General features: G+C 39.4%; 1 protein-coding gene across 3 annotated transcripts in view; it reads left to right on the top strand.

Annotated features, from left to right (window-relative positions):
• Positions 1 to 13430, top strand: part of PDS5A (PDS5 cohesin associated factor A) — a 159849-nt gene that overhangs the window by 125002 nt on the left and 21417 nt on the right. For all 3 annotated transcript variants that reach the window (XM_039468201.2, XM_074396027.1, XM_039468202.2), the window contains 4 exons: positions 6644 to 6776; positions 7301 to 7420; positions 11893 to 11955; positions 12966 to 13111. In XM_039468201.2, coding sequence (XP_039324135.1) covers positions 6644 to 6776; positions 7301 to 7420; positions 11893 to 11955; positions 12966 to 13111 — 462 coding nt within the window. The remainder of the gene's footprint in view (positions 1 to 6643; positions 6777 to 7300; positions 7421 to 11892; positions 11956 to 12965; positions 13112 to 13430) is intronic.

Raw genomic sequence — 13430 nt, 5'->3', positions numbered from 1 at the left:
TGATTTGTAGTTTTTTGTTAGGAACTGGACCTTTTAAGTACTATAATGTGATAACTAAAAATCTGATTTTTCCTCTCTTGATAAATTCTTGTAGGACACAGTCCACCATTCTGACTTTGTCAAACTACTTTCACAAAGTCTGTATTCCTTGTTTTGTGTAGGCCTTGAAGTTATGGTTCTGTTATCTTTGTGGTCGGCCTGTGACCTAACATAGATTCCCTTCACTGTTGAGATTCATTTCCGCTCCCTCATCAAATCAGGTGTTTACCCCTTGGTTGCTGGGTCTCATGAGGTTCCAGAGTTCTGCACAGGTGATTATGATTGGTTTTTTCCAGCTTAGTAGTTGTTTATTGTTGCAGTTGATCTCTGAAATTTCTTATTCTGCCATTTTTCTAATAATTTATTTGAATTTGAAAATTTTTATTTAAATATAGTACGATTAATACTTTAATGTTTAATAATTACCTTTCTCATTTGATATTCAGTAAGAAAAAATTGAAAATGAATTCATTAAGAAGAAAATAATTATTCATAATTATACCCCCTAAAAGCCCTTCATTGCTATTAACAGTTTGGTTGGTATCTTTCAACACTTTTTATTCTTCATGTGTTCATACCTCTTTAACAAATATTTATAGAATACTTTCAATGTGCCAGGTGTGATAGGTTCTTGGGCTGTGAGGTTATATAATATGAATATCATATATATTCCCTTAAGGGTCACAATATAATGGAAGACAAAGAAAGGTAAAGAGATGGTTACAATATGGTATGTTATATGTGCTCTACTATTGTGAAAGTACCTAGAATAGGCACTTTACTCACACTTGGATAGAGTCAGAAGTTAAAAAGAGGAGGAAGAAAAAAATAATCTGTAGAGCAGAACTTTTAATAGTGTAGACTTCAGACATAACACTCCTGGAAAGAACAGAGAATCAAAAAAACAACCTAGAGGAAGAAAATGGGAGGTCAAAGGAATAGCAGTTTGGAAAATGTATTAAGGACAGTGGAATGGTCAGGACCCAGCTAACATTCATTGGCTTTTTTATATGTTAAGTGCCCTGGAAGTATTACCTCATTTATTCCTCAAAACAATTCTTGGGATAATTACTGTTGTTCCCATTTTATTTTTGTTTTTGTTTTGAGATGGGGTCTTGCTCTGTCACCCAGTTTGGTGTGCAGTGGTGTGATCTCAGCTGATTGCAGCCTTCACCTCCCAGGTTCAAGCGATTATCCTGCCTCAGCCTCTCGAGTGGCTGGGACTACAGGCATGTACCACCTTCCCCAGCTAATTTGTTTTTTGGGTGGCGGAGATGGAGTCTTACTCTGTTGCCCAGGTTGGAGTACAGTGGTGCCATGTTGGCTCACTGCAACCTCCGTCTCCCAGGTTCAAGCAATTATTCTGCCTCAGCCTTCGGAGCAGCTGGGCTTGCAGACAAGCACCACCACACCTGGCTAAGTTTTATATTTTTTATCAGAGATGGGGTTTAGCCATGTTGGCCAGGCTGGTCTCAAACTCCTGGCCTCAGGTGATCCACCTGCTTCGATCTCCCAAAGTGCTGGGATTACAGGTATGAGCCACCATGCCCGACTTGTTGTTCCCATTTTACAAATGAAGATCCCAGCAAGGGTAAAGTCACACAGCTAATAAGTGTCCTTTGAATTTAACAACAAACTGTATTTATTTGCTTATTGGAAAATAAATAATTTTTTTAAATATGTTTAGCAAGAAAACACTCACTGATAACCTTGGCAGGGTCAGCTGCAGTAAAGCAATGCAGGTGAAAGCTAAATGCGGAAAGATAAAGAATACATGTCATTTTGACAAATCTTTTTTAAAAATTGGCTATGAATTGGCTAGAAAGAAGGCAATAGGAAGTATTTAAGGAGCCAGGGGATAAAGTGTGATTGTAGGTAAAAAAGCAGTTATGGTAGTAAATTGAGAGGTGTGGTCTTCAAAAAGAAGAATTGGTGAGGAGGTGCAATCTTAAGGATAGATAAAGGGAGATCCAGGGAATAAAAGTAATTTTCCAGGACTGCTGTTAAGTAGTTGAGGAAGTCTCATTTGATGACTTAGGTTTCTAAATGATATAGGAGCAAAATTTGCTGGTAGGTGAGAGTTGTAGAATTAGATATGAATAGATTGGTAACAGCTGCTGTGAAGAAGTAGCTAAAAATCCTAACATATAGGATAGCTGGCTAGCATTGAGTACTAAGTTGAAAATCTTAATTTATAATTATATCAAGCTTCTCAGCTACATGCCTTTTTTTCTAACATTAAACAATTCTAAATATAGCTGTCAAGAAGCCAAAGACTTGGATTGTCCTTGAGTTTTTAAAAGTAAGTGTACCAAAGGCCGGGCATGGTGGCTCATGTCTGTAATCCAACCACTTTGGAGGCCAAGGAGGGCGGATCACCTGAGGTCAGGAGTTCAAGACCAGCTTGACCAACATGGTGAAACTCCGTCTTAAAAATAAATTTTTAAAAAAAGTAAGTGTACCAGAAGGAAAATAGGTAAGAGAGTTGAGACTATTTTCTTTTTTCTTTCTTTTTTGAAGCAAACTGAGACTTAGAGACTGTTTTCAAAAAGTGATTAAAATATTGAGAGGCCAAGACAAGAGGAGAGTCCAGGATTTCAGGACCAGCCTGAGCAACATAGCAGGACCCTATCTCTACAAATAATTTTTTAAATTGGCTTGGTGTTGTAGCATGTACCTGTAGTCCCAGCTACTCAGGAAGCTAAGGCAGGAAAGTCGCTTGAGCTTGGGAAGTAGGCTGAAGTAAATTTGTAATTTCACAGGTGAACAAGTTCTGAAGATCAACAAAGCTTAGGAATGTCTGAGGGAATGAAATGTCTTAAGCAAAGATAAAATTTACCAGGATTGGAGCAGCCAGGAATTAGGAAATCGTGTTAGTTAGGTAGCTCAGAAAATTGGCAGGACTTAAAGATGGAGTTGAGGAAAATTGTTATCCAGAAACTAAATGAATGCAAGGAACATAGGGAAGTTGATAGATACTATTGACAAGGAGAGAATGGTAGAAGCAGCCAAACGGCATAAGCTTCCTAGGAGTAATTTTATATAAACATGGAAGAATAGCTGGAATCAGCCCCAGGAGTGATAGAAGTTAAACTCACTCTGTCGCGAAGTATGCAACATCTAATGGAATGAGAGACTATAACTTTGGGGAAATGCAAGGCAAGCATTCTTGGGGTGGCAGTATGGTTTCAGTTATGGCCAAAAGGTAAAGTGAGCATTCATTGAAGTTTCTTTTGCGGGGGGCGAGAGGGAGTATATTCGAAAGCGTTCAGTGAAAAGACGTGAGATGGAGAGGAATTAGTTCCCTTGGATAAGGCAAGAAGAAGCAGGGGATTATGGGAATCTGTGTACTTTATAGGATGGGTAAACATTAGTGTTTACATTTCTTGGGCAGTATTGAGGATGCAGAAGTGAGACATGGCCCCAGGGTTTTCAACATACTCTTAAGTTCTCAAAATGCCATCTTAATGTCTATTATATATTATTTTGTAATACACATATGTATTATTTTGTATCTTGTTATTTTAAGTATAACATTATATTGAACAACTTCCAAGTACCAAAATTTATTGAGTCAATTGGTTCATGTTAGCACATTAGTCTTTTTTTTTTTTGAGACGGAATTTTGCTCTCGTTACCCAGGCTGGAGTGCAAAGGCATGATCTCGGCTCACCACAACCTCCACCTCCTGGGTTCAAGCAATTCTCTTGCCTCAGCCTCCTGAGTAGCTGGGATTACAGGCACGCGCCACCATGCCCAGCTAATTTTTTGTATTTTTAGTACAGACGGGATTTCACCATGTTGACCAGGATGGTCTCTATCTCTCCACCTCGTGATCCACCCGCCTCGGCCTCCCAAAGTGCTGGGATTACAGGCTTGAGCCACTGCGCCCAGCCCCAGCACATTAGTCTTAACATATTTGCATAAAATTAAGATGGAATTGACATTCTTATCACAGGACAATCATACTTTTTTTCAGTTACTTCAACAAATAAAGTCTCCTATGTTGATGCACATTTAAGTATTTTATATGTATACTAATGTTTAAAACTTACCGCAGGATTTTTTTATTATAACTTTTTAAGGAAATCCTGCATAAAAATGCTTCCTCACCTTATCCCCTAAAACTGAGAGTAATCTTGACCCTATACTTCTGTGGAAAGAGATCAAACAAATCTTCAAGTTAATAGAAACTCAACAGAATTCTGAACCCAGGGAATTAATGAAATGATTTCAGTGTTTATATAAACAAATAGAATCCTGAAACCTGTAGAACTGATGTGTTCAGTGTTGTAACCTTTGTCTAGTACATACTTGCTCAGATAATATTTATTATATTTATTTTTTAAATTTATTTTGTATAGTTTTGTTAAAAGTATAAAATCAGACCTCATTCTAATCCTAGCTCCATCTTCTTATCTTTGTGACCTTAAACAGGTTATTTAATGTCTTTAAAAAAAAAATTAGGTAGCCAGATGTGGTAGCTTATGCCTGCAATCCCAGCACCTTGGGAGGCCAAGGCAGGTTGATTTCTTGAGCCTAGGAGTTCAAGACCAGCCTGGGCAACATGGCGAAACCCCACCTCTACAAAAATTAGCCAAATGTGGTGGCACACACCTGTAGTCCCAGCTACTAAGGAAACTGAGGTAGGAGGATAGCATGAGCCCAGGACACCATGACTGCCACTGTGATCATGCCACTGCACTCCAGCCTGAGTGACAAGCAAGGCCCTTTCTCAAAAGACAAAAATGATACGTTCTATATCTGTATAATGGTGATGATTTTTCATATTCTTTATAGAGTTATGAGGATTATATGAAGGTATTTAGCCTAATGCCTAGTAGATGGTAAGCACTCATTTAGTGTTTGCTTATTTTTATTATGTTTGTTATTCTTTATTCTGTTCTGTTCTTTGATCAGGATTCTAGCAGTTACCTGGTATCTCACTAGAATTGATAACTCTTTGCCAAAGTTTATAAATATTATTGAAACTACCAGCTATCATTTAAGCCATTAAACTAAAAAACGAATGCATGCTACAATAGTCTCTTAAAACATTTACATAGATCAGGCGTCCCCAAACTTTTTACACAGGGGGCCAGTTCACTGTCCCTCAGATCGTTGGAGGGCCGCCACATACTGTGCTCCTCTCATTGACTACCAATGGAAGAGGTGCCCCTTCCTGAAGTGTGGCGGGGGAGGGGCGGCGAATAAATGGCCTCAGGGGGCCGCATGCAGCCCGCAGGCCATAGTTTGGGGATGCCTGACATAGATTATAGGCAAAGAAGCTTTTACAGAGTATCATCAAATAATTTCTCCCCTGTTGATGCAGTAATTCTGTAGTCCTGTCACCTCCTGAAAATCCTAATATCTTTGTAAAAACAGGTCCCATTCCCAGATTTGTCTGAGTTCTCCAAGCAATTCTAATGTACAGCCTGATTTGGGGTTCACTTTTACTTGAAATTGAGATGTTCCCTTCAGACACAATGTATTAAATTAGTATACAGTGACAAGTATAGAACAGCAAAAATGGTTTGAGATTATGACTCCTTAACTGAGTGGCTGGGTACCACACACATCGGCCTCATAGTAAATATAGTTTAGACTTGTTTCTCAGCAGAACTGCATACCAATTGTAGAACTTCTGCAGAGCTTACAAATAATTAAAATGCTAAGACTGCTATGTGTCGATTTGCTCATCATTGCTGGGTGTTAAGATACGTCAGATTTTCTAAGCTTACCTAGGGTGAATCTGTGTTTTCTTTTGAGAGGGTATCACTTTTTTGCCCAGGCTGGAATGCAATGGCGTGATCATGGTTCACTGCAACCTCTTCCTCCCTGGGACAAGCAATCCTCCAACCTCAGCCCCACAAGTAGCTGGGAATACAGGTACCCACTACCATGCCCAGCTAATTTTTTTTTTTTTTTCCTTTGAGACAGAGTGTCGCTCTTGTTACCCAGGCTGGAGTGCAATGGCACGATCTCGGCTCACCGCAACCCCCGCCTCCTGGGTTCAAGCAATTCTCCTGCCTCAGCCTCCTGAGTAGCTGGGACTACAGGCACGTGCCACCATGCCCAGCTAATTTTTTGTATTTTTAGTAGAGACGGGGTTTCACCACGTTGACCAGGATGGTCTTGATCTCTCGACCTCGTGATCCACCCGCCTCGGCCTCCCAAAGTGCTGGGATTACAGGCTTGAGCCACCGTGCCCTGCCTTTTTTTTTTTTTAAGAGATGGAGTATTACTATGTTGCCCAGGCTGGTCTCGAATTTCTGGGTTCAGGCAATCCACCCACCTCGGCCTCCCAAACTGCTGAGATTGTAGGTGTTCACTGCCTCCAGCCAGGGTGAATCATTATATGCTTCATGAAACTGTCAGAATTTCTCATATTAAGTGATGTTTTCATTTTTTAATATTTTATGCTTTAAATTTGAATAGAGTATGATTAATATGATAATACATTAGTAATTAATATGATGCTATATTAGTAATTAAGGTTGGTCATTTTATTTTATTCAGACAACAGAAATTCCTAGTAACATATTTATTGCTTTAAGCTAAAGCATCTGTCTACATCTAGTCTCTTTAATATGTTTACATTTAGGTGCCTATGGTTCATGCTTGAGGTTTTAATGACAAAGAATGAAAACAATAGCCATGCTTTTATGAAGAAGATGGCAGAGAACATCAAGTTAACCAGAGATGCCCAGTCTCCAGATGAATCCAAGACAAATGAAGTAAGATGAGTGTTGGGCCAGTGGGTGTTAAAATGTAATAGAAAAATATATTGTCCCTCTTGGGGGTTTTTTTGGCCATACATAAGAATTTAAATTTCAGAATGTTTATAAATTTGTAGTCAGTTTTTATTGCACTTCATTACAAGTGAATTTTATTATTTCAGGAATCTTTAGTACTCTTAAAAGACTTTATAACCTCAGAGAAAAGGAGGATAAGAATAAAATGTACAACTATGCTATCTTACAAACTTACAGTACGAGTTACAGACATGCTTATTGTTCTTGTGTGATTTCTTTGGGTTGGTTCATTTGTTTGTTATTTTCTGTGCATATTGGCATTCGTGTTAAATTCAAATAGAGGGATTTTTATTTTCCAGGAGGATACATAAACAGTGCTGAACAGAAATATAGAATGTTCAAGGAATAATTTACACATTTAATGTTTAATTTACTCATTTGATGGAATTGGTAATGGTGATTATTTTGCAATACTAAGGTTATATATGATTCCTTTTTCTCCCTAGAAACTGTATACAGTATGTGATGTGGCTCTCTGTGTTATAAATAGTAAAAGTGCTTTGTGCAATGCAGATTCACCCAAGGACCCAGTCCTCCCAATGAAATTTTTTACACAACCTGAAAAGGTAATTTTCTTCCTCTCATTTTTCCTACCACACTAAACTGATTTAAATTTCAGTTATCAGCCATTGTGGCAAAGAGTTAATTGTCTTGACCACAGAGTAAAAAAAATACCTCTGAGTTTATCAAAGAATGGAAGGTTATCTTACACAGCCCTGAACGTTATTCTGACTTGAATAGATGACTACAAATATTGTTGTTCTTAGGTTTGTTCTAGAAATTTCTAGTGTTAGAAGGAGTTTTCAGATTTTTAAAATTATTTTAATCTCGTTTTATTGAAACATGATTAGTACTTTTGCAGACAAGAAAAATTTTAAATTTGGCACAGTATAAGAAGAGACACTTACGCCGGGCGCGGTGGCTCAAGCCTGTAATCCCAGCACTTTGGGAGGCCGAGGCGGGTGGATCACGAGGTTGAGAGATCGAGACCATCCTGGTCAACAAGGTGAAACCCCGTCTCTACTAAAAATACAAAAAATTAGCTGGGCATGGCGGCTCGTGCCTGTAATCCCAGCTACTCAGGAGGCTGAGGCAGGAGAACTGCCTGAACCCAGGAGGCGGAGGATGCGGTGAGCCGAGATCGCGCCATTGCACTCCAGCCTGGGTAACAAGAGCAAAACTCCGTCTCAAAAAAAAAAAAAAAAAAAGAAGAGACACTTTCCCTTTAAGCCTCAGTTTCTTCATCTTTATGATGCAGATGTTAATAACATACATGGACAATTACTAATACCTAGGTTTATATGCAGAGATTATCACATAAAAGCATTCAATAAATGATATTATTAATATACAGTGCATCTATTGTGCTTTCAGCAAATTGTTTCCCATTTAGGTAAATTTTCCAGGTAACCCATGTTCTGTAAGTTTTTCCAGCTTATTTGGATTTTTAAAAGCTTCTATTTTCTGCTTTATGTGGTTTTTTGTTTGTTTGTTTGTTTTTTGTTTTTTGTTTTTGAGACAGCGTTTCGCTCTTGTTACCCAGGCTGGAGTGCAATGGCACGATCTCGGCTCACTGCAACCTCCACCTCCTGGGTTCAGGCAATTCTCCTGCCTCAGCCTCCTGAGTAGCTGGGATTACAGGCACGTGCCACCATGCCCAGCTAATTTTTTGTATTTTTAGTAGAGACGGGGTTTCACCATGTTGAGCAGGATGGTCTCGATCTCTTGACCTCGTGATCCACCCGCCTCGGCCTCCCAAAGTGCTGGGATTACAGGCTTGAGCCACTGTGCCCGGCTTGAGCATACCTTTCATATGCAAACCAACCAATCCTGAGGTATTTTAAACTTGCTTAACTTTCTCTTGTAAACGTATGCATATGCCTCATAATGACCCCCTTAGAGCAAGTGATTCCCCACCTTTTTGACACATAGGACCAGTTTTGTGGAAGACGATTTTTCCACGGAGAAATTGATGTGGGGAGATGGTTTCAGGATTAAACTGTCACCTCAGATTATCAGGCATTAGTTAGATTCTCATAAGGAACACGCAACCTAGATCTCTCGCATGCATAGGGTTTGTGCTTCTATGAGAATCTAATGCTGCTGCTGATCCGACAGGAGGCAGAGCTCAGGTGGTAATGCTTGCTTGCCAGCCACTCACTGCCTGCTGTGCCTCCCAGTTCCTAACAGGCCACAGAGCCATCCCGATCTGTGGCTTGTGGATTGGAGACCCCGCCCTGGCTTAGAGGATTCTCCAAATGCACATTCCAAGACGTAAATGAAGCTTCCTACTTTGAATGCCATTCTATAATAAAAGTTTGCTAAAATGTAGTCTGATTTTTATTATTGATTTAGTATTGAACACTTAACTCCATCTTGCTTATGATAGAAATAATGAGAATTGCAAAAGTATGTCCTCTCTAAATTTTTTGAGTCCCACTTCATCACCCAGGCTGGAATGCAGTGGCTTGATATCAGCCTACTGCAGCCTCCACCTCCCTGGCTCAGGCAGTCCTCCTACCTCAGCCTCTCAAGTGACCGTGACTACAGGCGTATGCTATCACACTTGGCTAATTTTTTAATTTTTTGTAGAGACATGGTTTTGTCATGTTGGCCAGGCCTCAAACTCTGGGGCTCAAGCAATCTACCTACCTCCAGCATCTCAGAGTGCTGGGATTACAGGCATGAGCCACCATGCACAGCCTGTAAAATACTCCTAAGTGAGCTGTTGAATTTAAATATATCCTGTTGTTGACCCAGGACCATCGTGAATAGAATGCTACCAGAATAGAATCTTCGTAACAGTGGTGATACCACAATCAAGAGTTAAATTCTTGCTTGTTACTACATCTATCTGGCCTCATAGATACCAATTTTTGGGTTTTTTTTTTTTTCTTTTAATATCTACAGTGTTACAGTATTTTAGTCTTCTTAATAGTAACTTAGGTTTTTCTGTTATCAGTATGGAACGTTCCTCATTTATCTAACTTTAAAATGCTTTTAATATGTTATTAATTCATAAACACTAGAATACTAGGTTTATGAAGTTAGTGAACCTAGCAAAGCTATACTATATCTTTGTGAATGAAGTAAATGAACTTCGGTGTACAGGTTTCTTTATGTTTATTTTAGCTGCATAGGAGACTTTATTCAAAAGAAATGTTACAGTTTTGCCTAGCACACGTGACAAAACTGTGATTTCCTCACAGGCACTCTTTATTCTCCTCTACTTTTGTGAAGGTAAATTTAATAAAGTAAATAATACATTTTTTAATGAGATTACTTAAAACTTAATGAATTTCCTGAGTTTAGTAGCTAGTTTTACTTCACTGACACATCATTGTGATTTGCCATTTTCAGATATTAAGTAGGAAGAGGCATCAGGAGATGAAGTTTGAACTCCTAAGTTGTATATAGACAAAACTCTCAAGAAAGTGCTGTCATTGTCCACATTTGGTTTAAATCATGTATCTGCTTTTTAATACCACAGCTATCAAAGAACGTAATTCACTTAAGGTTTTTGTTTGTTTGTTTGAGACAGAGTCTCACTCTGTCATCCAGGCTGGAATGCAGTGGCACAACCTTGGCTCACTGTAACCTCTGCCTTTTGGGTTCAAGCAATTCTCCTGCCTCAGCCTTCTGAGTAGCTGGGATTACAGGCACGCACCACCACACCCGGCTAATTTTTGTATTTTTAGTAACAGGGTTTCACCATGTTGGTCAGGCTGGTCTTGAACTGACCTCGTGATCCTCCTACCTGAGCCTCCCAAAGTGCCGGGATTACAGGTGTTAGCCACCACCCGTCCCAGAAACAGCCTTTTTTTGAGAGGGAGTTTCACTCTTGTCGCCAAGGCTAGAGTGCAGTAGCACAATCTAGGCTTGTTGCAACCTCTCCCTCCTGGGTCCAAGCAATTCTTCTGCCTCAGCCTCCTGAGTAGCTGGGATTACAGACATGTGCCGCCTGGCCCAGCTAATTTTGTATTTTTAGTAGAAACTGAGTTTCACCATGTTGGCCAGGCAAGTCTCGAACACCTGACCTAGTCATTTGCCCACCTCAGCCTCCCAAAGTGCTGGGGCTACAGGTTTGAGCCACCATGCCTGGCCCAAGTTTGTGATGTAGTGGTGGAAGAAAAGATAATCCAGTGAATAAATTTAATGAATAAACTGCATTGAACCATATGAAAACATAGGTGTGCTTTATTTATGGTGTGATTTAAGAAATTTACCTTTGACATTTGCCTAAGTCTACGTGCCTTCACTTTAATTTGAAGCTAGACTTACAGTATGGCTCATTAAATGTTTTGGTTGTAAACGAGGTGTGGTGGCTCATGTCTGTAATCCTAGCACTTTGGGAGGCTGAGGTGGGCGGATCACAAGATCAGGAGTCAAGACCGTCCTGGCCAACTTGGTAAAACCCTGTCTCTACTAAAAATACAAAACATTAGCCAGGCGTGGTGGCATGCACCTGTAGTCCTGCTACTTGGGAGGCTGAGGTAGGAGAATACTTGAACCTGGGAGGCGGAGGTTGCAGTGAGTCGAAATCATGCCACTGTACTCCAGCCTGGCAACAAGAGCGAGACTTCATCTCAAAAAAAAGTTTTGATTGTTTGATGAATTGATAACATGTATTAGCACAAGTGTGGCCGGGCATGGTGGCTCAAACCTGTAATCCCAGCACTTTGGGAGGTCGAGGCGGGTAGATCACAAGGTCAAGAGATCGAGACCATCCCAGTCAACATGGTGAAACCCCGTCTCTACTAAAAATACAAAAAATTAGCTGGGCATGGTGGCACGTGCCTGTAATCCCAGCTACTCAGGAGGCTGAGGCAGGAGAATTGCCTGAACCCAGGAGGCGGAGGTTGCGGTGAGCCGAGATCGCGCCATTGCATTCCAGCCTGGGTAACGAGCGAAACTCCGTCTCAAAAAAAAAAAGCACAAGTGTATTTTTTTGTAAGGCACAATACCTAAAAAGGCTTATTGGAACAATTAAAATATGCATGTTTCCTTTAATTGATGTTTCTTTTTTTTTTTTAAATAGGACTTCTGTAACGATAAAAGTTATATTTCAGAAGAGACAAGAGTACTTCTGTTAACAGGAAAGGTATTATGTACTTTAATAATTTTGAGATCTTTGTTTCATGTGTATATTGCTTCTGCTGTTCCTGGAAATACCTCTAAATGACCACTAGATTGTACAGTTCCTGATTCTTAGGGATTGCATTGTAGATTTATAGCATCTAAAGCAGTCGTGCTTTTAGACTTTGTCTGCCAGGAACCACTCTTCTGAATTGCCGCTATGTGTTCTCATCAGTAATGTTAAGCACAGTTTATTTACAATTTACAAATTAGATTTTCCTGGAAAATGCTATAATCAACTTAGGTATGTAAGATAAAAGAAGTAATTTTATACTACTAATGAATTAGGCAATTTATTTTCTATGTAAGTAATATGATGACATCTAAAACAGCAAAAGGAAATTTAGTTTTTTGTAAAGAGTTTCTAAATTATTACTATGTATATATCCAATAGTTTATAGAGCATTTATTATATATTTTCCTGTGTTTTAGGGGAACTTTTTATTTTGATGGAATAATAAAGGATAAATTAATATTACCTAGTTATTAAGTAGAGATCTGTTTATGGCTTTTAATTGTATTAAGTCAGTCAAACACAATTTTACAGAGTGAATTTTTTTTGTTGTTTTTTTGAGACAAGATCTCATTCTGTTGCCCAGCCTGGAGTACAGTGGTGTAATCTCAGCTCACAGCAACCTCTGCCTCCTGAGTTCAAGCAGTTCTTGTGCCTCAGCCTGCCCAGTAGCTGGGACTACAGGCTTATACCACCATATCTGGCTAATTTTTGTATTTTTGGTAGAAGTTGGGATTCACTGTGTTGGCCAGACTGGTCTCAAACTTCTGGCTTCAAGTGTTCCACCTCCCGAAGTGCTGGGATTTATAGGCAGGAGCCACTGTTCCTGGGCCACAATGAACATTTGTAATAAATTTAACTAGCACTTAACAATATCTCTTACTTGTGTCTAAATTTACATGTATACATGGTAAGGTATGAACGTGTGTGTTTTTTTGTTTGTTTGTTTGTTTGTTTTTTAGCCAAAGCCTGCTGGCGTACTAGGTACAGTAAACAAGCCTTTATCAGCAACGGGAAGGAAACCCTATGTTAGAAGCACTGGCACTGAGACTGGAAGCAATATTAATGTAAATTCAGAGCTGAACCCTTCAACCGGAAGTCGATCAAGGCAACTTTCCAATTATTTCATTACTAGCACTCACTGCTTGGTTTATCTTTTATTCCTAAAGCACTGTCTCATAAAACAGTCTTCTGTTGTTAGAGATGTTTTTGTACAAAATAATACTAATACTAATGAATTTTTAGTGCTTTTTTTTTTTAAATTTTATGTAATTTTTTTTTTTAAGAGACAGGGTCTTACTTTGTCGCTTAGGCTGGAGGGCAGTGGCAGGATCACAGCTCACTGCAGCCTCAGACTTCTGGGCTCTAAGGATCTTCTCACTTCAGCCTCCAGAGTAGCTGGGACTACGGACTTGTGCCACCAACCT

The sequence above is a fragment of the Saimiri boliviensis genome, chromosome 3 (genome assembly GCF_048565385.1).
Source record: "Saimiri boliviensis isolate mSaiBol1 chromosome 3, mSaiBol1.pri, whole genome shotgun sequence".
Lineage (NCBI taxonomy): Eukaryota > Metazoa > Chordata > Mammalia > Primates > Cebidae > Saimiri > Saimiri boliviensis.
Note: the sequence above shows the minus strand (reverse complement) of the source record. Positions and strands in the feature narration are given on the sequence as shown.